At 45.2% G+C, this 26,579-nt stretch overlaps 2 protein-coding genes across 2 annotated transcripts in view; one reads left to right on the top strand and one right to left on the bottom strand.

Annotated features, from left to right (window-relative positions):
- Positions 1 to 26,579, bottom strand: part of T265_03694 (hypothetical protein) — a gene marked incomplete at both ends in the record, with an annotated part of 72,834 nt that overhangs the window by 44,855 nt on the left and 1,400 nt on the right. Inside the window, 3 exons of the mRNA XM_009168236.1 lie at positions 2,759 to 2,818; positions 14,756 to 15,090; positions 15,170 to 15,705. Coding sequence (XP_009166500.1) covers positions 2,759 to 2,818; positions 14,756 to 15,090; positions 15,170 to 15,705 — 931 coding nt within the window. The remainder of the gene's footprint in view (positions 1 to 2,758; positions 2,819 to 14,755; positions 15,091 to 15,169; positions 15,706 to 26,579) is intronic.
- Positions 11,056 to 26,579, top strand: part of T265_03693 (hypothetical protein) — a gene marked incomplete at both ends in the record, with an annotated part of 23,883 nt that continues 8,359 nt past the window's right edge. Inside the window, one exon of the mRNA XM_009168235.1 lies at positions 11,056 to 11,215. Within this exon, the coding sequence (XP_009166499.1) occupies positions 11,056 to 11,215 (160 nt within the window). The remainder of the gene's footprint in view (positions 11,216 to 26,579) is intronic.

Below are 26,579 nucleotides of genomic sequence, written 5' to 3'. Positions count from 1 at the left end.
GCAAGGGCAGTGGTTCCATATGTTAAAATTTCGTTCACCATAAAACCTGAAACAAGGTAAGGAATAGTCTTTGAATGGACGACCTTATTCCTTTTCGCGAAATACACTCATTTACAAATCAATTTGGTTTTCGCGAGGGACTCAACTGCATCTATCATTTGTGATATTCTACAACTGGATGTGCTGGCCGCCTCATGATTCAGTTGGCACGATATTCAGGATATCGCAGTGTATTTTCATAAAGGAAACTACTCATAAGGTTGCTGAAAACTCTTCGACAGCCCACGATCGGTTTCGCCCTTCCAGTTCGGGGTCATCAGGTAGGTGCAGTCCCCGAGTTTCCGTCAACCTTATGTTCTACTTGAACCCAAATTGGACTGTTTTCGAGAAATACACTCAATTCCAAATAATTTTGGACATGTGCTCAATTTCGTGTAAGAAAGTGAACATGGTTTATAGAATGTGAAGTACACAACACATGCTGACGGAAACTCGGAGACTGCGCCTACCTGATGAGCCCGAACTGGAAGGGCGAAACCGATCGTGGGCTGTCGAAGAGTTTTCAGCAACCTTATGAGTAGTTTCCTTTATGAAAATACACTGCGATATCCTGAATATCGTGCCAACTGAATCATGAGGCGGCCAGCACATCCAGTTGTAGAATATCACAAATGATAGATGCAGTTGAGTCCCTCGCGAAAACCAATTGATTTGTAAAATGAGTGTATTTCGCGAAAAGGAATAAGGTCGTCCATTCAAAGAAAAAAATCTCTTTCCCTCAAAAATGATCTGGGTACGGTTTCTAACCAACAGAAACTAGTTCAACTAAAGGCCGAATTAAAACGTAACGACCATAAAAAATGCAGTTATCTGAAGAGCTGAACATTCAGTTGGTCGACGGTTTGGACAGCATTCGCCAACACCCATGAGCCTGGTTTAGTCAATCGAGTGATGGTTCTGGTTATTGACTGAGAGCCTACTTGCATGTTGTGAGTAGTGAAATTTCGAAGTTCCAATGGCGAAACTATCGTGTGAGGCAACAGTAGCTAAAGAGATCGACATGAGTGGCATCTTCGGATCAATTTGATATCACGTGACCACACAAGAGACATTTGGTGGACCGAAAAGCAGAAACATTTAGTGACAGTAGGATAAAGGACTTCAAATTTGTGTCAATCATGGTTGAATTCCGAGCGAACAGACTAAGATCATGACAGTGAATGAAGCATCCATGCAAAGATCTGCGTTCTGCTTTGAAAAGTTTCAAGAAATCAATTTTTGCCTGGAACCCCCCCCCATGTTTTCAATCGAAATAATGAACCAAGTGGCTTATACACGCAGTCCGTGTCTTGGTTGCTATGGTCATGAGGTTACCGACAGAATCAGACACAATTTTAGGGAAAATGTTATGTCTGGAGATTCAACACTTTTCACTAATGTATCCTCTTATTGAAGGCTCTGGAGTAAACTGGAGGAATCATTCAGAGTAACAAATTCTCGCCATTTTACCTCCTGGAAACTCGAGGGATTTTATTTCACGCTGTTCGCTGAATGTTCAGTTCCTGTTCAACGGAAAATTTTACGCACGAAGTGGCTGAGTTGTCCACTTGATCCACTACTTGCAGATCTATTCGTCTTTGAGAACACGAATATCTCTAATGAGGTAGAAAACTGTGACGGCAGATATGCCAATGCACTTTTCTGATATTTGACACTTCGACTGGCTCATTCCCTAGTTAGTCCATTTTTAATGAGGCCAATCAACCGATATTGAACGGGAAAACTAACGGCAATTTCTCGGTATATGGTTAACTGGAACACCTGAAGACCATATATTCGACAAAGCGCACGTGAACTGAGCAATATATATATATATATACATATATATATACAGACATTAAAAAATTCGTTTCATTGGGAATCAAGAAAACGCATGGAGTCAGGAAAACTTGTTCGGAAGGAGGAAACAAAGTTCTTTATGAAAAAATTAGAAGAAATTGCCATCCAAACATATTGCATTCCAGATCTCTCGAACATGTACTTCGTAAACCTATTCACATACACCTGCCTTTTAGGAGCGATTCAGCTAGCGAGATTCCGGTTTGAGGAAGAAATTTCGAAGCGCTCAAGTTAGGAGTCACCTCCAAAACTCCCCTAGCTTCTTGTCGACGGAGGTACGAGGGCTAGGATACTGCCAGGATGCCCAAGCCTAGACAGGAGCAGTCGGGATGCTGATGTTGGGTTCGAACCATAGACCTTCCGATCCGTAAGCTGGTGCCCTAACCACTGACTATCTCGTAGCTGGTGCCCTAACCACTGAGCTATCTCGTTACCGGACCAACTGCGCGTGTTGGTTAGTTTACATGCACCTGAGCAGACACGTACGTCGGCCGAATGAGGTGGCTTTTCCAATGGAATTAGGACAACATCATGCCATTAACAGTTCAATTTCAGCCAACCTAGTCGACACGGGGCATCAGACTAAAGTTGGCAGGAAGTTCCATAAAGGTTGCTGAAATCAACTAGGTCTACGATTTTAGACACTGACATCGATGTACGAGCCTCAACGGTGTGCCAAGAAGCCCTTCGTACACATATCGGCACTTATTTGGCGAAAAAGTCACACTGTAACCCCACGCGACTCTCAAACGTCATATCGATTTTGACGGCCGCCTGTTTGTTATCGATTTTTATCTTGAATGGAAGTGGGCTTAGTATTGATTTTCATGGCATACGACAGCAAAGACACAGAACTTACTTCACATAATAATCTGAGCCTGGACGCAGGTCCTGCAGAGAAATGTCTGTTGCCTCGCCACTAGATCATAAGGAGAAGAGGAAACGATTAATGCCATTTTAGGGAAGCATCAATTTATGAAAAGTGAGAAAAACTGAAATTAAACCAAATTCATCCAAAGAAGATGGAAGCGGAAAATTCGAAATGTTGTAGAACAAGTGGATCGTTTCGTCGAGTTGCACACAACAGGCGAGCGGTACACCAGTAGGTAACTGTCGGAAAAGTGTTAAGTGCAAACTACCCGCGGGTAGGTTCGAGGAAAACGTCTACAGTTAGAAAAAATTCACTAAACAGGACATACGGGGCCGAAATGGCACGGGAATACCCGAGAAATGCTGAATTGTCGTGCGCGACTTCATCCTATCACCTCCAGGTGTATCACCATCAGCTGTGAAATTTTCAGTCACGCGAATAACCGTTCATCAGTGTGTACACCAATGTAATCAGTGAATCACTTGAAGTGATAACCACTTAATAAATCTGTTTCACCCGCATAAAGCATTTTCATTGTGGTATATGCATTGGGGAGGTCAGAAAATACCTCGTCTTTAGTTGTGGGAGGGAGTTCTTCCTCCGTGTATCACGACAAGTTTGTGCAACATAAGTGGTCTGATTAGTCGTACTGGCGACCTGGAGCGTGCAACGCTCACTGGTCTTACTTGCAGACATATAGGTCATTATATCACCGGAGTGCTTAAGTTACAGGGGATCAATCATCCGATGACTTCTTTGGCGTTGAGTTGTGCTTTGAATGACTTGAACAGATGAAGTGGAAGGTACGATTGGTGGGCTAACAAGTTTGTGAATACGGGGTCGAACGACTGAAAGCAAAGTGGGAATAGGTCTCCAACCATTGGCGATGGATAGTGCTTAATTAGTAGACCACCACTTATGTGTTGCTGTCCTCACCGGAGGTTTCAAAACATCACAGTCGCTCTTTCAACATTCACTACTAGCGCTGTTCACAACACCATTGTAGAACATCGGTATTTCGACACCGTTAGCCAGACTGCTTCCATTTTGTCCTGACATTGTGAATAATTACGTGTTACGAATAAACTGAATAGGCAATTTGCAGTTAGTCGATCCTGACCTAAAGATTCGCGGCATCACAGTAATCGGTCTACGATAAAGGGAAAGGTACATTCGAGCAGCATTGGATGCTACTAGTCTGAGATGAGAGTATTGTTAGTTGTGTATGTCATGGTTGTACGATGGCTGGAAGACTGCCAGGGCGCCCACACCTAGACAGGAGGACGATTAGGGTTCCCAACCAAAGCCTTTGGCTCAAAAGCCAAACCGCAAACCAGAGGTGTTGGGCTGGAAATGCAAGTACACTACCATTTTAACGGAACACGTTGCCATAAAAGTTACAACCCCCGACCTGGAGGGCCAGGAGACTGTGTTCGTCAGACCTCTACCCATGGACCAACCTGGTATGAGAGACTCTCTGAGTGTCGCGCGGACACCCCCAGTATAGCTCAATGAGGTACACAAACCGCCACACCACGGTAAGGTCCAGTCTGTTCGTGAGGGTAGAGAGATGAGGTCAACATATGATGACTTCTTTGGTGGATTATCACACTAGGGAATGTAGATGGCACAAAAGTAGTGGATTCTTATTGGACAAACTTGTTATACAGTTTCAGTTCACTTCACATTAATATCAAGTCTACCGTTGCACTTTGATGTAGCAGGTAGCTAAATAATCTCGACGTTAATATCGAAGGATTTACATAAAGACATAAAAAACCTGGATAGGCCAATATATTCATTTCTATAGAATTGTTCTTCTGCAACTAATTCGGTCAGATGCTTAGTAGGACAATGCTGACATGTTTCCGCACTGCCTGTATGGATATCCGGAACGATTCGTACCAGAAAAAAAACTATGGAGTCTACGAAGCTGAGAGCTGAACAGTGTTCTGCTGGGAAAAAGCCTGTCTACATTAAACTGGGCTAGTCACGACAATGCTCAGGCAGTATGTTGATATGGCGCATTTGGCCATTCGGTTTCAACCCGACCATCAGCTTTCAGTTGAAAGATGAACTGTCAAGCTCTACCAACGGGTCTTGTGTACGCTCATGCCCAGCATCCTAGATGTTTGTAAAAGAGTGAATATGGGAACAGGTTCCCGTGTTGTCGAATGGTGGTTGGAAAGTGAAAGTATACCACATGTGACCGAATTCAACCATGTTATAAACAACGAGCCCACCTTACAGGTGCCTCTGAACCAATCAAGACTGGCACGGTTCACACTATTACCAGAGGCCACCGGCATCCGGATACGTGAGCCAAAACTCATGTACGACCTTTGAAGTTGAGTTTTCTCACGAACGATTCCCTTTCACCAGCTTGTAAGACAACCACGTGATTCGTTTAACTAATTTTTCCTCTTCCCCTTTCACAACACAAACAGTACAAATGACTTGTATAGAAAACCATATGAGTTTTTGACGTACAAGCTTTGTCCGCTCCCTTCATCCTAATCATATACGCCAGAAATGATGAAGCAACGCCATGTGATGATTGATGCTGCTAAGACAAACTCGTTCTATTCGGACCTAACAAAAAATAGTTCATCCAGAGCCAACACATTCATAGGAAATCAAAGTGTGAGTAGACTGATATCACTAGACACATCCGCCGATATATTCATCATCAAAACCGAAGGGTGATTCAACAAATTTCAAATATACACCAAGCCTATTACCAGTCCTAATGTTTCACACTGTCTCCTAGGTCATGAAGAATTCGATGTCCTCAGATTTATGGACATGATCGGCCTTATAGGAACAGAGAAAACAATTATGCATTTCTAAACGTGTTCTTCAGAGTTGGTGGCAACCAACGCCTTGTGCGCTCTGCGAATGTGTGTGTGGGGGGAGAGGGGTGGAAGCCAACAAAAAACTAAGAAAATCTAGGTTTCTCGGATCTTCGCTCATGGGTTTATGTATGTACTATATAGCTTGGCATCTTTACAGTTATACCAGCCTACATTAGCACATGACGAGTTGCTGTGTGCATCCTAGTTCAGGCTTTAACATTTGTGTGGCTTAATCGGGGTTAAAGTTATGCAGACTGCAGCTTAGGTTGCATTTGTTTTGGTCGGGGTTGAAACGTTGAAAACTATCGCAGAGGCAAGCAAAACGTAGTCGAACAAGGTGGCAACAAGAACATCAAAGACATCGTTATCAGTCACATCTGCAGTGTCATAAGCCAGGCACGGTTAGAATCCAGGGCTAGCAATTACTTTGACACACTTCCGCCAAGAGAAAAGCTGGACATATCGCTGTTTTCACCACTTTGAATCAAGCAGTCCTCTAGACTCGGTGTACAATAAATGGCCAAGATACCAGGGCTTATGATTCTGGCCACATTCCTCGAATACTCCGTTGTTGCGGACCTTTAAGCACTAACCTACAAGAGGTCTAGTTCTGAGACAACTTTGAAAAAAGTTGGAAGCGTCTCGATTACACTACCATACAATTTGGGACGTAGTACAGTCCGATACACACGACCCCAGGGACAGAGGGATGTGCCACGTTTGTACCACTAGAGGATGAGTTTGGTCAGTTCATCCTAAATAATCTATGCTTTCGTTTCCCCTTAAAGTACGAGTATAATGTTGTCCGCATATTCCAAATTGACAAGATTTTCACCTACAACACTTCCAGCGTTCGTTCCATGATCTACCTCGTCAGTAACAAAGTTGAACAGGGAAGCAGGGAGTGGAGTTGCACGCGGGTTTTTTAGAAGGGCTTCTAGGCAGCTCCTCATACACTTCCATGCATCGAAAAGTTGATAATACAGAGAGTTAGCAACATTCACGATCTTCTGGGAGATCCGATGTTGGACAGTCGTGTTTAGGGGAAGATGATCACATTAAAAATACTCGTATGCATGCCGACACCCAATAGGACTTGTAGAGGTAGACATTGACCGCGTGAAAATTCCGCTTGATGCTCTCTAGTCAGATCATTGCGAGTCACCATAAGCAGATGAGGAACACGTAACGCTAATAGTTTCGTTACAACAGCAGTACATTCGATAATAGTGTGAATGCCGCATTCGGTGTTGGCAGTAGTCAAAATTCACCATTCTCCCAAAATAAAGCCAAATGAACCAACTGTCGTAGACTCTACACCCATCCATGAATGATGAGCGTAGAATGTCATCCGTAATAAACGTTCACTGTCGCAAAATTCCGCCGACGAAAAGGTCGCTAGGCTTATCGTCCACAGTTTTCACGAAGTTGGAAAATCCACATCGAATGAAGCAAGTGGTCACTACAGTTGTTGTTCACAGTGCTGGGCGTCGCGATCCTTCTTTATCCATCAATATCGCAACGAAGATATTCTCACGGAGATGTTGGATTAGGTCTGACGCGACGCATGCGCTCAATTGGAGGTCTGACGAATGCGCAGCATTCCGTTCGTGGAATACCATGTGTAAATCAAATCTATGGTAAACTAAATGATCCTCCCCCAGGAACATATCACACAGTCAAACCCGCAATCCTAATAGAAGTGACTTTCTAAGACCGCTGCCGTAGATAACGAAGCCAAGCCGTCCACCCGCATTTGCCCGGATCTTATCACGCCGAGAAACTTGCGTTTCACAGGTCCCATGCGGGATCAACCTATGCAGGATAGTTAACTAATAGTATGGTGAGACCTACAATTGTCCGATCGTTTCACTGGACCTCTGTTGCGTCCAGCATAAACAACTCTAGGCGTGCATAAGTAAACGAATGGGGCACTTTTGGCTGACCGTTTGGTAACTCAACAACAGTTCTGGACCAACTGAACAAACTGTACCAGGCTTCAACCATGACAAAGTACATTGTGCAATTTTAGGAAATCCTCATGGAACATCAGGGAAAGTGGTCAAGCAATGGCGAGTCGACCAAAACAACACATAAAACAGAAATCTGGAGGAGAAACTGTAAACACCTGGCTGAGATGGTGGATAATAATTTAGTCACAGGCGTCAACACACACACACACACAAATCGAAATCGGCACCATTCGTTGGGTCTGCCCGTTGTGAATTCGGAAAAAGAATCCTCATCCAATTGTCCGTGGAATTGGGAAACCGGAAAAAGTCGGCTAATGGCAATTAACATCTCCAGCACTGTGTTTGTGAGTGTGTGCAAAGCGCGCTACTGGCGTCAGACGCAATGGGATCAGCAATGCACCCTCCTTAGTTCTGGGAGAAATGATGTGGGAACTATGCACAACCAACAGATTGCTGATACAATCAGTGAAACACAAAATCTGTTCGTTTGTAGACAAACAAGAATAGTGTTGACGAGGTGAAGAATGTCAATCTTGCGTGATCCAACTTATTCGGGTGTTTTGCACGCGGATTAGTACGAAGTTTGTTGGCTTCGCAGGTCATGACCTTGAGGCAAGCAAATTTTTCCTAGGATAGCGAAGAGGAACTAGCCTACAGTAGTATGGATGGGTGCGGTAAGGAGCTGGTTACCGGGATAGTCACCCTGCCATAAGCGTATCTTCTACCGAAGAATTGACGAAAATATACTGTGAGTATCGGGTGCAGCACATTCAGTTGAAGACTAGCAGAAACGACAGACTCAAACAAGTTTCTCGTGAGAACCAAACTGATGTGCGAATCAGTGTATTTGTTGAAGGGACATGTTTTTGACGTACTATAACGACGGGGACAGGCTTCCAAATAAATCGTTGAATTGTAGCACTATTTCGGTGCCTAACTGCCAGGTTGCACAAACCTAGACAGGAGAAGTCGAGATGCAGAGGTCGGGTTGAAATCAAGGGTCTTTCGGTCAGTTCGCGCTCCAACCACTTGGCCATCTCGCCCAGCCCGGAGCGAACGAGTTGCCCTCTCATTACCCGGCAAAAAGACACGTCGACCCAGGGCGACACCTTCCTAATGTTAACTGAGGGTTGTTCGAGGTTCAGGCATAGTTTCGTTCATTCTAGGCTATCTTACTCTACTAACAATGACCTAAATCTGGTTGGTCATACCTCAACGTAACGAACAGTCTCAGGAAGGAGTTTGAACACCACTTGAGGAATCACTCATTCTTTTTACCTATTCTATCAATGACATGGTTTTGTCTAATGAGCTTGAAGTGATTCGATGAGACTGGATACATCACACCGAACAACCCGACTGGATTACTTCGACGATCCATTGGGCTGCATTGGCGCTTGTAACAGGTTCCGCCTGTCAAGTTCAGTAACTGTTTTAGATAGGTTTCGGAACGTAGCTTGTGGAACATTTACAAAAGAATGAATATATCGTTGTGAAAGGGTCACAAGTCGGCATCTTACCCTTTACAGTTGTGAGGAACAACCGACAGTTGAACATGGATGCCACCATTTGAATGCTCCAGGAGTAATGCTGTTTCTAAACCGCAGCTTAATGTACGTGGGCATCATCGATACTGACGGCTTCTTTCTTTTTTTGAAAGGTTACCTCAATGGTTTCATTACAAGCTTCTCCGTCTTTCATTAAGGTACTGGACACGGATATCGATTCTGTATGTAGTGCATCATTTGTGCAGGCCTCATCACGAGTCAGAAACCTGACCAGCTTATGTTCGTTCTGTGAGCGAGATGCATGTACCGGCCAGATCACGTTGACTTTCGACATGCCGGTCGATGACTTTTTCTCTTCTGTCTCCGAATTAACGTAACACCAAAAAATGAAAGGTGTTGTCGACCATTTGCTGTGCAGAATAAAACTTGTTCCGACTCAGTGGACTGCCGTGTGACAACCACGGATAACATAAGCGTGGTCAAGAAACGTCGATAGCGTGCTGATTGTCTGTTTATTGTGTTTAAAAACGCTACGTTTGATTTTACTCATAAAAAAAAACATTGGCTCAAAGCGATCCAAAGGAGGGCACTAGTAGCTACACCGTCATTCCATTTATACAATGAAATACTAAACAATACATGGTTCAAGAAACATTGCAAAAGGGACTCGTTTAAGGCCAGTAAAGAGGCGAGTAAAATGATGTTCAATTGGATAATAAAAAGGCACATTTGTGAAGAGAGATTAAGAAAAAGTACGGGGACGTTGTTGGCACTAACATTCCGCATTGAACTCGGACTTGTCAAGAAAACTGTGCATACATGATGAAAAAAGCTTCACTTTCTTACTGGTAGGACAACAAACAGGATGTATAATACAGAGAATGGTCGGAAACCAAGCTCAAGGCACCCATGGGGAGAGTGAACTCAGACTATTCTTTTTTCTTACTCATCACACAACCCATGGAAGATGGCAAGATGGCCCAAGTGGTTAGAGCGCGAAGTTACTGACTGTGGTTCAAAGCCGACTTCTGCCTCTCGACTTCCCCTGTCTGGGCTTGGGCGACGGAGCAGTATCCCAGCCCTCGTGATTCCTTCGGGTACCTAGGCACCGGAAGGGTGCTATCGCTGGACGTTTTTTCCATGCAATCTGGATTTGTAATACTCATCAAGATGTCGGTAGATCTCTCTCAAGCGGATATTCGAACCCGGTCAGCCATTTGAATCCTGGGCCTCAATGGGGACACTGTAAACACACTGTTTAATCAGAGGGAAGAACGGATATTACCGAGTATACTCGTGTTTAGCACAGATTATGAAATTTCCGCAAAAATTTCGTTTGTAGTGGATGTGCGATACCGGTGTCTTGATCCTTGGTTTACATACGATAGTTGCGCTTTACACTGAACAATGCGGAGGCGTGACTTTATCACTAATCACTTGTTTTTTCAGTCTACATTCTGACGCCAAAGTTATGTTGATTCGAACAGCTACAGTTCCGCCCGCCGATGAACCGATAGGCTGGAGTTGGTCTATCCAGTCTACGGATACTCAATCATCACAACATTGAGTGATCAAGGTTCGTATAGTTACATGAATGAGGCGGTAGCCTTGCCACAAAAGCGCCACTGTCTACGCAATCAAACCATTTCCGTCAGTGACACTAAGGCTAGATTTGTCTCGTCAAGAAGCTTCTATTCATGACTGTAAATGATTGCAAACACGACCAGATTGACTTGTGATGTCCGCAAAATTTGTCAAATCATGAGGTCCATGGATTAATACACTTGATAGGGCGATTACGTTCACCGTGCTTTGGCAGTGACCATGTACTTGGGCGGTGTAATCCAACGAATATTAGTAGCTCAGGTAGGGTATGTGGTCGTTGGTGATTTGCTCGCAAACGTCTCGTTACCAACCCAAGGGACACATTATCAGTTCGCGCATTGACGATGACACTAAAAAAATCGTCCAGCTGTAGCATCCTTCCGGTGTCTAGCTGCCATGCCACACGAAGGAGGCAAGAGGGCTGGGATACTGCCGGGTCGCACAGGTCTAGACAGGGGAAGTCGAGTGGCGGAGGTCGGGTTCGAACCACGGACCTTCCGGTCGGTAAATTCGCGCTCTAACCACTTGGTCCATCTCGCCCGGTGACATTAACAGGCAAAGTAAATGTTTTCCGCGTGTACGATTATCACTCAAACGATGACAAAACAACAAGTGTCGTCGCCTATCTACTTCACCCTAACCATGGATTGTGAAGTTCTAGAGAAAGCTCGAAAAAACCGAATCAAATATTCAAGTTGAGCCTGATAGGGGTGGGTCCGAAACTAATGGAAGAGCCGAGATTTTCAATAAAGCCATTCGATACAGAATGAAAAGTTGGCACAAGGCTTTGATCACTTCAACGCCAATAAACAACACACACAGTTCTCATAGGGAACAGACACCTCTGGAAAATCGCGACCACAATATTGGGTTACGTATCGACCGACGTGGTGTAGCAGACAGAGGTGAAACAAGCTTGTAGCAACGAAAACCTGACCTGCATACACACGGTGGGTGCAGACAGCTGTGCACGTGCGTGTAACGACTACTTGGCTGCGGGGCACGCGTATGTGGAAGTAGAAAAGACGGAACAATGTAGTGAACACGAAGGATGTGACTCCACCAGAAAGAGACTGAACCCCGCGCCAAGGTGTTACGCCTCAACGACCCGTTCGGTCGAGGTTATCCGCTCGGAGTCTCCGGTCTGGCAGAGGCTAGAAGCCTGACTAACGTGGTCTCCTGAATTTCTAGGTTGGAATAGAATAATAAGGCGACTTGTATTGACCTGACACGGTTGCCCTGCGGTGGCGCGTTTGGTTTTAATCGTTCTTTCTAGGTGTGGGTGTCCTAGAAACAGCCCAGTTAGCATACAACCGTGATTCATGCAGCCAGACGCAACCGGGATGTCTAACTTGTTGTGTACGGAAGGTCGAGTAAGTGTGATTGCTGAATATCGCTACTCGTTTACAGTGCTTGCTTAAGCCAGTGACACCATCAAAGACAACGTTCATCACATCACGCATTTGGGATCTTCTCCAGATAAACCCCGCCGCTGATGTAAAAAGTGCATGTGCGAAAAGTTGAGCCCCGTCACTTTTTGCCAGCTCCAATTTAGTCTACGCACACAACCTTAACCTATTTTTGATGAAAACAATTTCTTATCCGCATCTAGACTCATTTTGTGCTAAAATTCATCCGTTCGGACGTAAAACCTCAAATGAATTTCTGACGTTTTCAACTCGCGCTCACGACAAGGAGACGGCAATACGTTTTTTGCAAAGTCATGAAGTGATCCATCAGGAACGTTTATTCAACAATGGCCACTTTCAACTGTTTCTTACAGGTAGAGATGTAATGCCCAATAGTGTCAGCAAGAAATCGGTCTTCGAAAGGGAACTTGGCTGGAGCGGTCTAGAGTGGAGTTTAGGACAGTAATTTATTGCTGGTCCAAAAATTGACAAAAATCAAATTTCGCTGAGGAATTATGTATTAGCCACACGACCGCTGTTGACTGGAAGAACTTTCATCGCGAAGTCTGTGTCTGGCGGCTTTTACAGACTCCAACGACTAATCATGTCGAAAACTTTGTGGATCCAACGACTCGAGCTCACACACAAACCATCGAATCTCTTTGGCACGCCTACAAGATGCAGAATAAACGCCAGTGCGGCACACATCGATCATTTGTGGACGGCAACTTGTGTGAGTTCGTTTGGAGGCAAAGGCGCCGAAAAACAGACCTTTTCATGCAAATTGTGAATAACGTACTAATTTTACCCTCTTCAGTAGAAACTAAAAGTACACATTTCATATCCTCTTTTTTCTAATCTTTTTTGGGTGGCAGGGGGTTAAATTTATGGCGGGAATTATCTGGAAAAAATCCCACTTGATGAGATTCAGATGGTTGGTTGACTTGTATGGGACAGCGGAGAACCACTACTTCAGCTATATGACATGGGTGCCAACTAAATTTCCGGCCTGGTCAAGGTCATGTCGACATCTTCATTTTGTGGCAGAACAACGTCATTTGTTGTTCTGCCTTCGTATTAATAAGCTTACAAAGCGTACTTGAACCTGGAGACTGTGCAACAAGAGTTTACGATACGGTAATCCCTACTGGGGTGGGAATACACCCCCTATCCCACAAAAAGTGGCATACAACAAGGATATCCGTTCGATTTGTTTCCATTGTACAACGCATGGAAGGGTTGCTGATGTAATCTGTGGACAACACCGTTAGCACCTTGGAAGAGAAAGAGTGCTAGATGTACTTCTGGACGAATTAACCAAGGTCATCTCGTCCTTTGGTATGCGCTTTGAACTCGGAAGACATAAGGCAATGTTGCAAGGCATGCAGTCACCGAACACGCCATTTGCAATCCAAATGGAGGTACTCGAAAGTCTCGACGATTTTAAACGCTCCATCTGAGTGTGGCAGATAGGGCCAACGGATGCGACGCGCTTTCCAGGATAAGGTCAGCGTGAACTTTCCCTTTCATGGTTAGACACGGTACAAGATATGGCTTTCTAGTTGTCATATCTATATGAATCGTCTGTGGGCGATGAGAACTTGGAGTAAAAAACAAACAAAATTACTGTGACGTTTGTAGTCAAAAATGCTCCCGGATGCACTCAATCCGGGGGAGGAGATTGTCTCTGGACGGCTTGTTCTTTCACTGATAAGTAGCCTGCCTCTCTACCAAAGATAGCCATCGATTTAGTAGAACTCCACACAAACTGGTTGGATCAGAAGAGCCAGATGTTCAACATAGTACTTTCGCGACCAGTTTCGAGTACTGGCATGTGTTGTGCTTTACCTCTCATTTCGATGCCCGGCAGGAAATCATGCGATTTGTACTGATTTTTTTCTATTTCAATACTCTGAGGTGTGACGCGAATTCGATGAGGCTCGTGCGATACAGACTGTTAAGATACCATAAAAACAACAACGACGGCGTAAGCGGCCATCTAGGACATCTGAATCTGATTCAGCAGTGACGAACAGGTGGAAGAACACAGGACCATACTTGGTGGTACCAAAGCACTCTACTCCACAGATGGTGATGTTTCGACTCACGCCAAGCACTCCTGACCATCCTGGCAAGCAAGATTCGCCAGAACAAATTTTAGTGAAATTCACGGCGGAAAGTTCACGGCTGAAGAACGAAATAATCGATGTGTCAATCTTCGGTCTGTGATTCTGAACGCAAAAGCCTTCAGTGATGGGGCCTTTTCCGGGCTCATTGGCCTTAACAACCGAGGAAACGTTTCACACGTTTGGGGCGAGATGGCTCAAGTGGTTAGAGCTGAATGGAAGGTTCGAGGTTCGAAACCAACCTCTGCCTCTCGACTTCCCCTGTCTAGGTTTGGGCAACCTGACACTATCCCAGCCCTCGTGCTTCCTTCGGGTGGCATGGCAGTTAGGCACCGAAAGGGTGCTACAGCTGAACGATTGTTGTTATTTCACACGTTTATGGTGTTTCAGGATGTTTGGTGGTAGAGTTATGAGGAAGAAACAAGGAAGACTTGGGCAACTCACTTGTAGGCATGGACAAAACGTCCTCACACGATATATGTAACAAAAAAAGCCGAGGACGAACTTACACAAATAGACAGTTGAATCTGGCTGCACTGTCACGCTCAGCCAAATGCAGCTCAAACTGAATCGCGTTTTCGTCTAAACTCCAGCAGGAGAGCTCCCTCTGTTCCTGGATCATGCCAGATTTCTGGGCCCCGGGTGATTTCGAGGCTGTAATGTGTGGGGAGAAACTATGAGCTCTAATAGACCCGAAGTTACCTGCATCCGATTTCGTATCTGTGGTTAGACGAGATCCAGCAAGATCTGAATCAGACTCTGTTGTGTTCGGCCCCGCCGGGACGGTTAGGTCCGCTGGTAGGGTTAGATGAATAAGTGCACTGCCGGATTTGATATCCGAGACCTGAAATGTGAAAAAATGATGAAATCGTCGGGTGGAAAAAGCGGGAACGGAAATCTAGTGTAGTAGGATGAACACTCACCTGAGGAGCTGGAACTGCGGATAAGACTGTCTGAATCGCTTCACATTCCCAGTCCCCATCGACTGCTTGTTCCTGTTGCTGTTCAATCTCCTTCTCAGGTGTGGAGAGGATCAGGTCATGTGGTGTGCGCAGGTAACGCCCTACTGTGTGATCTAAGGTAGAGCACACAGGACGTGAAGTTGGATCCAACGTGCTAGAGGATGTTGGACTGTTTAGGAGGTAGTTCGGTTGTGACCTGCGACCTCGATAGTGCAGATAAGGGACTGTTGGCGAAGGGGTGGAGAACGCGCGTGGTTGATGTGCAGATACTCGTTGACTGTCTCCAAAGTGACTGTTGGAATTAGTCGACCATCCACCCGATGGGCGTGGATGAAGTGAATCAGTCGAGTTCATAGGACTAGTTGCGCACGACTCAGCCGCATCAGATGGTGATCCAAACGAGTTTGTTGGACCCGAACCATTGAGTAGCGAGGAATTAGAATTGGTACTTGAGACGAACTTGTTAGGTCTCGTTTGTGAACGAAAAGTGCCTTGCGCTGTGAGCAGGAAAAACGGAGATAAAAACATCAACGGTGAGAAGTGACCAGAGAGAATCGATCATTCAAGGCATTCCCTTAAAGGCACGAAATAACGACACCAAAAAAATGAACGCAGGTGGAGAAAACAGTTTAATTACTTATTCACTGTCAACGGAAAGCAATCAACTTTTGCACGACTCAACGCCAAAGAATGCAAGAGAGTCAGTCCTATTGATGGCCGATTTACGTTACAAGGGCGTCGGAAACGCACTGAAACCCCTGAAAGGTAGATAAACAGGCCATTGTGACCACAACCGCCGGACAATAGACAAATTAGACGGTGTGATTGACGAAATGACGAGAATTCTAACAAGAGGAGCTTTCCACAGCGATATGCTCTGCTTCTTTTTCTAAATCCGGCGGATTCGTCACCCGAAATAGCCGTCTTGTACGGCAGCAAAGCATCAGCGTTGAACACTGATATCACCTTATCGATGGTGATGAGTAGCCGTTTTCGATCAAATAAGACAGAGCACACTAAGAGATGGGTCAAGCAATAACCTGCAGCGAACTGACAACATGCAGTCCTGGTTGTGTTGACAGTGATCGCTAGTTCGCATAGAAGTCTTGAGACAGGTTATATCAACGGTTAGAGGTTATGGGTCACACGTGGTATAAAACTAGGCTTATTTACTGACGGAATACTCCACAGTTTGGTTTTTGTATCTTGAAGTAATCACGGTCATACAAAGTATCCATTTGTGAGCCAAACTAGTGCGGTCCCACAGGTATTTCGCATAGTGGATACCTCGAAGATTTCTATTACTATTAACAGCAAGGATGGACTAAGGATGAACCGTTCAGAGATTAACTCAGGTTGCTGAGAAATAGAAATAAAACCAAATGGCACTGATGATAGATCAGTATGGTTCAGTATGGAACAGTATGGCTCAGTATGGTTGAGAGTTTCCGGCGACATCACTGTCGTATTACGGGTATTTAAAGGCAAGTCGATAACTTTGGCAACTCAGATCGCTGCACCGAGGATGGACGAGCAATAGCACTGGGTTGTCACCTGCTTACGAATTGATACCTTGACGAGATGTGACTGGACTGAAAACAAATTCACCCATCACTTTTGATTAGATGAGATATGGTAGGATGCGGGTTCAGTTTTGGTTCCACATTTAGGCTTCCCCCCCCCCCCCCCCCCCCGCAAACCAGTGAGAATCTCTGTGTCCGCGAACAGATTGTAGCAAGATAGTGAAAAATGCACACTCCACATAATCCGTGTGCGTTCCACCGTGGTCAGATCGAAGATGATCGGCCATCTGTGGTCCATTTGCATGCGAATCAGAGTTATCGCGTCCCGCATAAGGGTTGGAAGTGGGGTATAATTTTACTCACATGAAGACCAAACAGAAAGACGGTCGATGGTTATCAATCAAACCCCAAGGGAATGAACACGAAGATTAGGGGGCCACGGCGTAAAGCTACTTAAATGAATGAACCGCTGGGGATTGTAAACCTATAAAGAACCGGTTCGGTCAAAGTTCGAACCCAGAAGAGGATGAGGGAACTGTCTGGTGTTTCACTTGATATGATAGGGTAAAATATTGTGAAAAGAACTGCACATATATCTTTGTAATGCACTACTCATAAGGTTGCTGAAACCCCCTCGACAGCCCACGACCGGTTTCCCCTTCTTGGCTCATCAGGTAGGCACAGTCCCCGAGTTTCCGTCAGCCTTACGTCCCACTTGAACCCAAATTGGACCGTTTTTCTTCGTTATACGGTCTATCGTACTGAATTCAACTTTGCAACGTATTTTTAAACGGCAGTTCTGACCCCTCAGTCATTCCTCTGATACACCAGCTGACTTGGCCTACTTGCAGATACAAGGGAATAAAGATGATGTGCTAGATCACTTCGGGACACAACGATCAAATTCTGCAAAGGAAACGCATCGACAGAAACTCAAAATCTTCCGCGGTACCCAAAGACTAGCAGTATGCCAAACAGAAAGATAAACTGGGTCAATGAAGTAAAGTAACTGGTAACCCGAGAGTGAATTGAGCTTTCAGTTTCGAAAATCGTTCAGCTGTAGTACCTTTTCAGTGCCTAGCTGTCACACCAAAGGAAGGAGCTACGAGGGCTCGAGTAGTGCCAGGTTTCCCAAGCCTAGACAGGAGCAGTTTAGACGCTGAAGTCGGGTTCTGGTTCGTACGCTGCTACCTCATCCACTGAGCTATCATGAGCCATTCAGATTACAGATGATCACAAAGAATTGCGTCAATCTACCATGCATAACCCTTTACCTAGCAAGCTTATGATCAATTAACGCGATATTTGGTTATTTTATCCACAAGCTTGTGGGAGAATGAGACTCTATACAACTTCGCGAAGAAACAATTAGGATAAAGTATTAATCATACATGTTGTGGATTTAGACGGATAAGGTTTGAGGCTTTCAAATAAATCATGGTTGTATGGCAGCGGAGCATCAGTCCTGAGCACTCATGTCATGCCGTCGATGGGATGATGATGAATCACTTTGTGTCACCGAACAGGTAGAGCACAATGAAAATGGAACGTGGTGAATGACATGAACTTAAAGGACTCTGTCATCCCGATTCGGTTCGATTAACATATCTCCGTTGCCGATCGTCAGTTCAGAGATATAGAACAATTTTCGGCGAAGATACTGAAGACACGATTTCTGTCGATACGCCCACGTATAAGTCTGGGCGGAAAATAGGTCATCTGGTATGTGTGTGTGTGTGTGCAGTTGTTTCGGTGAACACAAGGCAGCAAACACAAGACCAACAAGACCGACTCAGATCAAAAACGTGTAAACAGAGATGTACGGTGGCGATTCTGAATGACCCATGTGGTGTACACAGGTTAGCAAATCAAATGTTAAGCAGATGTCACAAAAGCTGCATGAAAGACACGTTTGTGGGAGGGTTGATTGGAGGAAGATAGAATTCAGAATTCGATTTTCAACGTTCTACTATGTATTTTGGCCCAGACCATCGCAGAAACAGAGAATATGTTTATTAACTTCGAAATGAATTGCTAGCATCCGAATCGAATTTGCCGGTCAACGATGTCCAAAGCTTTGGACGCCCGCACATCGTGGGGAACCACAGATGGTTTACGCGAAACTGAACTGGGTGTTCAGCGCAGCCCTCAGTGCCGATGTGAACCCAAGCGAATAAGATCAGCAGAAGCACCTGAAGAGTCCTGGCGCTAGAAATCAGCCGTCCCAAACCTGGTTGTATAAAAATCCATGCCGGTGAAAGGGAGAAGGCCTTCGCTGCGGAGTTATTTATTAAAAAATGCCCACTGATCAGTTACAGACTATTGGACAGGGAAGCAAAACTCTCATTTGCATCTTATTTACAAACACTGGATATCCATCTTCTCCTGAAAGCGTCTTCTTGAACTTTCCTGAATATTCATTGAATCCAATCATTCATTGCTCAAATCCAAGCAAGTGCTACAAAGCGATTCTGCAAATTCCGCAACAGATCTACCTTTTCAAGAGACGCAAAGCGAATTTACAAGAACAAAACATACTACTCGCATGCCTCCCCATCAGCAGTATCACCGTTACACCGGTAACAGTTACCTGCTTCTTGCTAGGGTAAGGGCAACATCCGTCACTTTCCCCAGGTTCCAGCGTAACTTGGCGTCTCTTCGAGTATACCACCATGCAGCTGTTACCTGGAGCCAACCAATTACTCGCCATCAAGATGGTAATGGAAAACTGGTGGTAATCCACTAACCATGAGGTTGATGACTTTGTCATCCTTAAGATATCAATGCCGGGCGAGAAGTCACAAGATAATGGAACCTGTGTTGCAGACGTGGTCATCTGGCAATCACAGCATACTGTGCTGTCGTGGTCGGGAAATGCTTCGAGCTACACAGATGACCACTCAGCCGGTATTTGATAGGTGTATTACATTTGGAATAGCAGAACGCCTGTGCTCAGACGATTGTTAAACAAAGGTTGAAAAGAACTGGAGCAACAGCATGGCTCTGCTTCATCCCCGTATCGATTAAACTGTTCCAGGAAGTTCCGCAGATCAGACTTTATCCCAGTATAAAAGGCTTTGATGAGAAAGGCTTTCGCAGAACGATCGGCGGCGTGTTTCTCTGTCAAATGAGTCGAAAGATTCGATGAAATAGGCGAACAGTCTGCGGAGCTATGGATTCAGTTCGTGAAACTTCTCTGAGATTTGTCTTGCGGCGAGGATTAAGTCAACCGTATGTCGATGGCTTCGATGCTCACATTATTTCTCAGCAACGTCCAGAAGGCCAGCAACTAGTCCATTGGGCAGGATACGAGCCCTAATCTTGCCCACTGTGTATAGGATTCTGCGGTAGTCGCTCGTCCTCTGACGACGTCTTTATATGGGGAAATTACCTCGAAACTTGTGGAACGTCTTTCAACTCCCTACTGGCGCATTGCAAGCGCAGTAGTATATTCTGCAGCCTTGGTCGTCCCAGGTTGAAAAGTTCCTCGTCAAAGACCGTCCAATCAAGCTGTTTGACCACCTTGCAGTGGTTTTAAATAAGTAAACCAGGTATGTCTTCGCAGTATGCTGGGATACTGTAATGTTCGAATGAACACCTCCTGGCCGGTTGAGTGGTGTTTCTCAACTGTCAGAATTTCACCAGTTTGCTTGTCTTCTACCAGCTGGAAATATTGAGCTTTCTGTTAATGAACTTCTTTCAGTCCGTGGAGAAGTACTCGTGACAACGGCAATTTGCCTAAAACCGTATCTCCCCTAACTTCGGTGCATCAGCGGTTCATTTACTGTTTTTTACGAATATTTCGGAAGCTTAGTCCCGGGATTCCTGAGTTGGTTTCGGGCCTCCGGGTTCGCCGGAAAGCCAAATTGCTTTCTTGAATCAGTTGGATATTGATGATGGTTAGGTTACTTTAAAGTAAAGCCTTGCAGACATTACAGAGAGCTAAGTGGATTGGTGGATTAGCGACAGGGCGGCTAAACTTCAGAAGAGTAAACTTCAAAATGACCGGAATGGACGACAGAAAATCTCTAGCATCGTGCAGCTTAGTCTCTGAAAGGTCAACAAGATCCTAATGATGGGACGTCATTCCCATAAGGAAAATCAAAACTTAGGTCAAACAAGGGTATACCAAATAGTTGGATATGTATAATCCTGTCGATTGCAAGGGGTGGTGTACACAGGCCTTGGTCACGAAGCAGATCCGGAACTTAGGGTCATTAGAAAAAACCGGGGATGGGGGTGGAAACCCCAACCGACCAAAGGTCACAGTATCCATCTTACACAACTATCTTAGTACCAGCTCACCCACACAGACTGACAGAAGGTTCAAACGAAAGTCAAGAGGAACCATCAAATGAACCGAACCAGGAGAACTAGACCCTAGGCAGGACCCAAACACATGTAGGTTTCCTCACCAACCCAACACTTGTTCAACCACTCTAACACAATAAAATCCCTTGGCCGAAACCCAACGGAGATTTAGCTTGACTTAGGTGATTGGTTCTCCTTCCGTCTTAAATCTCGACCAACCTCGGAACCTAGTCACTTGGCCTGACGAAGCTTTTGTGTCAAAAGCGAAACGTTGCCCAGCAATAAATCTACCGATTGTCACCAAACTTCTTAGAAAACAGATCTGGAACTGTTCCACAGGATCATTCGGTGTAACGAGGAGGACAACAAAGATTCCATGAAACCGAACTCAAACTAGCGACTTCTGATTATATTAACTGATGAGCGAGAAATGAATTCAACGGGTGCGGGGTGATGCCAGAGGAGCAAGAAATCCAAGTGAGGCAGGGGCCAATTATAACATCGTTCACTGCGACGCTTTCATACACATTGCCCGATAAATTATCATAGTGTAGTATAGTATGGTAGAATAGTATAGTATTAGTAGTATGATATAGCATAGCATAGTGCAGTATAGTACAGTATAGTACAGTACAGCTTACAATGTATTACGGCATAGTTCATGCTCCTTTATTGGATGGTACAAAATAATATCGACTTTGGTACAAACAGTGGGTCATTTCGGATGCGAAAGAGCAATGAGTCCGAGTGGGCTTGTTTGATTCAGCCAGAAAATATGAATGCAAGGCATGGTATGAGAGCGGCAACACAATTAAAAAATGGTCAACCGAACGACGCACTGCAGTAGATACCAACCAATGCATAGCCGTTGAAAGTAGCAATACATGGTGCTCACAGGTATTCACGCTTAGGTCACGGTAAGCTAAACAGTAGACCACAATCACGTACTGATAGGTTCCTAACAGAGTTCCTCCGTCCCTCTGAAACAACTACGAAATGAGGAGACAAAAAAACTCATAGTACTCATGACTTGATCGCTGCCAGATCTAGGTCATTAACAATGAAGCGATCTCCCGCATGGATAACGATTTCTACATATTTGAAAAATAAATAAATAAGCATGGAAGGGCACGAGGGCTGCGATACTGCCAGGTTGCCCAAACCTGGACAGGTGAAGTCGAGAGGCGGAGGTCGGGTTCGAACCACGGACCTTCCGGCTGGTAAATTCGCGCTCTAACCACTTTGTCCATCTCGCCCATACCATCTCGCTCATACCAGATCAGGGTAAACCTAAAACTGACACAACTCCTAAGTGGCTCAGTATGAGTCGCAGATGAAATTAATCTAATTAGGGCAGTTTCCAATCGACTGATGCACATCTCATTACCGCATCCAATTTTATGGCGTAATATCACTACCCTTCTGAGGTGACCGTCAGGGTCAATATGATATGCCCAGACTAGGCTTATGGCAATAAAAGCCAACCAGAGTCCATAGCACACCGGTTGGATGGCATTCACGAATGATGGTGACAAAGATCCGAAAGAACCAATAATCCGGCTTGGCTTTCATCTGCCTGATCCTGAAACAACACAAGTCATCTTGAAACTGTAATAAAAAATAGTTCAGCTGTAGCATCCTTTCGGTGCCTAGCTTCTGTGCCACACGAAGGGGGCACGAGGGCTGCGATACTGCCAGGTTGCCCAAACCTGGACAGGGGAAGTCGAGTGGCAGAGGTCGGGTTCGAACCACGGACCTTCCGATCAGTAAATTCGCGCTCTAACCACTTGGGTGAACCAAACTCGGAAAGAATCGACCATAAACTCTCACGAGTAGAGATCAGCACTTCAATCTTGACCGAGCACAACTTGATGGTAAGTACCAACGTTCCCGTTGCACTTTCGCCTAGTTGCGAGTAGGTCAGTTGCATGCGTAATGGACCCGGAAAGAACATTCAAATCAGAGTCCTACTTTTTGACAGTAGAGGGAACAAGAAGAGGACGGCCAGACCCCGAAGGTGACAAGTGACGTGAACAACGCCAGTACGAATGCGCTGAGGCTTGGGATAACTACCTGTGGATGACGTATGACTGATCAACTGCTAAGGGTCGTGAATACCACTGTTTCTAAATACAAAGAAAAGCCATGGGTTATCAACGGGAGTGAGTGTTTAGTAGATATTTCGTTCCGCAGCTGAAGCCAATTTACGCTGAGAAGCAAAATACAGCTATTGCATCCTTATGGGGAACCACCACCGGTGCGCACCTAACGGAACTCGAGAATGTCGAACCCGCGACGTCCCGGTCACTCAATCGTTCGGCCACGAATGTTTGATCAGCAGTAAAATTACCTCGCACTTGGGATACAGCACAGTCGTCCAATCACGGAATCCACATCACGTGGTCACGCGACCTGACTGAGTAACGACTTCTCCGATGGAGGTTTTACTCATCTTCTGAAATCATTTTTCCTCTGAATCACCTACAGATGACTAGAGTAAGTTTACTGGTCAGAACTTCATTCCATGTCGCGAAATCGAATCACGGATCACACTTGATTACAAATTTAGAGAGATGAAATCACACAAGACAGAGTGGATCCCAAAGTGAGGAAACTTCCTACAAACGTACAAGCAAAAAGTGGATTGGTAGGGCCCTGACAATTGGTTGTACTGTCTCCATCATCGGAATTTCGCTTTACCATTCCGCACAGGATCTACCAGTTAGCAAGATGGCTCAGTGGTTAGAGCGCGAATTCGCTGATCGGTCCGAACCCGACCTCTGCATCTCGACTTCCCCTGTCTGGGCCTGGGTAACTTGCTTGCTTTCTTCGGGTGACATGGCAGCTAGGCACCGGAAGAGTACTGCAGCTGAACGATTTATTATCAATCAGTCTGTTTCGGAATCGTATATATTACATGAACAACTTTTAGTGGTCGTGGTCATGTGACACAGAATCTTCATACAAACGGCTAAATTACTTCTCTAACATATTAAGCAAAGAAAACGCACTGGAAGATAACACTGGAAATTTTTAACAACAAGCGTTCGCTTGCCATCACGGGGCTTCAAGCTTTTATGTGGAAGTTCCGGACTCGCAGACGAGTCTGAAACAAGAGTAGTTCTACCGCAAGAAAGCTGGGTTCACACGGACTTCGAGAAGGCAAACCTCGCAGTGACTGATTGCAATCCACTTCGTAATGACTGTCCAACTGAACTACATAGAAGAGCTTCCAGTGCCCTCACGTACGTGCTGTTGCTGTTGCATAGGTGTTCACTCCACAACCTATTCAGGATGTACCAGTTGTTTCAAACACCATTTGGTCTTGATTACAGAGACCCGTTTCCTCCAGTGTCTGATTGTATTGAATTGGTCGATTCTGGCTTCAGTTACACGTTAATGACTAGTGACCTTCTTGGATATATCCTCAGGACCCATGAGGCTATTCTCGACACGACTCAATCGGAATACAACAATACAATGCGGTTGATGTTTTCTTCATCAACACGATTTTCTCGAATTTGTCTGATGAAAGACTGTCAGCTTGTACTAACGAACAACTTGAGGCTACGGCAGGTTGCGTGGTGGTAGCTTCTGAGAAGACAGCCTCTACCACCATATAGCCCGGTAAAAATAATTCAGTGCATTCCCAGCATGCGAAATTCATAACTTGACCGGCTCAACTATCTTTGCTGCTCTGTGGAAAATCTAAGAATAAATTTGAGCATTGGTAATGCAGTGTTTCATCGTACCGACATCAGATAGGCTGAAGTCGCTGGCTACGCATCTGGTCTTCGTGATAAGATCGGTTGCACGGCATGGTTCACCGACAATCAGATGAAGTTGTCAGACGCAGATATAAACTGCTCAGTGTTCCGTTCACTGAGACTGGGACAACAGCGAACAGATAGATAATAGCCTTGGAGTTTAGGGTGAAGTCTCTGTTTTGTCCACCCAACAGATGACAGACCTTTGGACGATGGGAATGAGCACGCAGTTTATCAGTCACATCAACTTCTGTTCGGTCTTTAGACAAGTATGGCGTTTTCGGGCACGGTAGCATTTACTGTCATAGCTGACATGGCTGTAACACCCTTCCGGTGCCTAAGTGCCACGCTACCCGGGAGAAGCACGAGGGCTGGAATACTACCGGGTTGCCCAAGCCTAGACAGGGGAAGTCGAGAGGTAGACGTCGGGTTCGAACCACGAACCTTCCGGCTAGTAAATTCGCGCTCTAACCACTTGGACCAGCTGACATAGCAGTGTTGTGTGGTAATTATCTTCATATAAACATCGCAGTTTAAACGGATATCAATTGTACGAGCAAAATTATCCCGGTCACTACATATCCAACCAATGTGCACACATTTTCGATAGACTACGTCCCGAAAAATCGGAATCGGCAGATTGGAAAAATATATATGGCAATGCGACAATCAGTATCCACAAACAGTTCAGATGAAGGGCATGGCAGCATAAAACTGAGGATGTTCGAGTCCGAAAACCAGTCCTTCTGGTCCTCTCAAACTGATGAATTGCCTTCTGTTTTCAAGCCGACCCCTTAACCGGCTCCAGGCAGTCCACCAGCGAACTGAACTCCATAATCAGGGCTTTCTTCGCGGCCACTCAGTAAATTACACAAAACACTTTCCAGTAGCATCGAAGGTTACACTAGCCCGGCTTTGAAGAAAGGGGGTTTTCAAGACTGTATCATTTCTTCTAAATACTCACACAGGGCTTGAACGTTTTGGTTTTCGAAGCTCGTAACCATGGAGTACCCTAAAGTTACCTTAGTGACGGCATCAAATCTAAGAAAAGCCCGCTCGAACACAAAGTCGACTATTGTTGGTGGTGAACGACTAGAGTACATGTTAACGAATGCACTGACACAATGCTCATTTGCAACAAGTGCACCAACCCTTACAGAGCATACGCTTCCGAAATCTTGTGCCAACGGAGGAGTGCAACCAAATAGAGCAACAATAATCAATAGTTCCGAAATCGACAGTATACACAAAGTAGCAATCAGTAAACGCTGGCAGTATGTACAAAGCCAAATGAAGAACGCATTACTGAGAATCCCCCCATCCAACACCTCACAGAAAGAAATAATTTTGGCAACTTGTTCTCGCCACAAGGAGGATGTAGTTGCATACGGTGAGCTGCTTATAGCTCAGTGGTTAAGGCGCACAAAAAGTTACTCCCAAAAGGTTCACGAAAGTGTCTCCACCTTTGCGCTTTCTTTGGGGTCACATGGCAGCTGTGCGCCGAGAGGATGTCACAGTTGAGCGATCGATTAACATTGACTATCACTGAATACAACGAAATCCGAGAAGGGCATGCAATGTCTTCTGACGGGCTCCTGTCGATGGGGAAGTACAGCGAACACAAAGGCTTTCAAAAGCCCGAGGGATTTTCGGATGGCATTGAATGCTTTGTAATCTACTACTCATATGCTTGCTGAAAATCCGTCGACAGCCCACGACCGGTTTCGCCCTTTTTGGGGGCTCATCAAGTAGGCGCAGTCCCCGAGTTTC

The sequence above is a fragment of the Opisthorchis viverrini genome, assembly GCF_000715545.1.
Source record: "Opisthorchis viverrini unplaced genomic scaffold opera_v5_53, whole genome shotgun sequence".
In the NCBI taxonomy this organism is placed as follows: Eukaryota; Metazoa; Platyhelminthes; class Trematoda; order Opisthorchiida; family Opisthorchiidae; genus Opisthorchis; species Opisthorchis viverrini.
The sequence above is the reverse complement of the archived record's forward strand: the minus strand, read 5'-3'. Positions and strand labels throughout refer to the sequence as shown.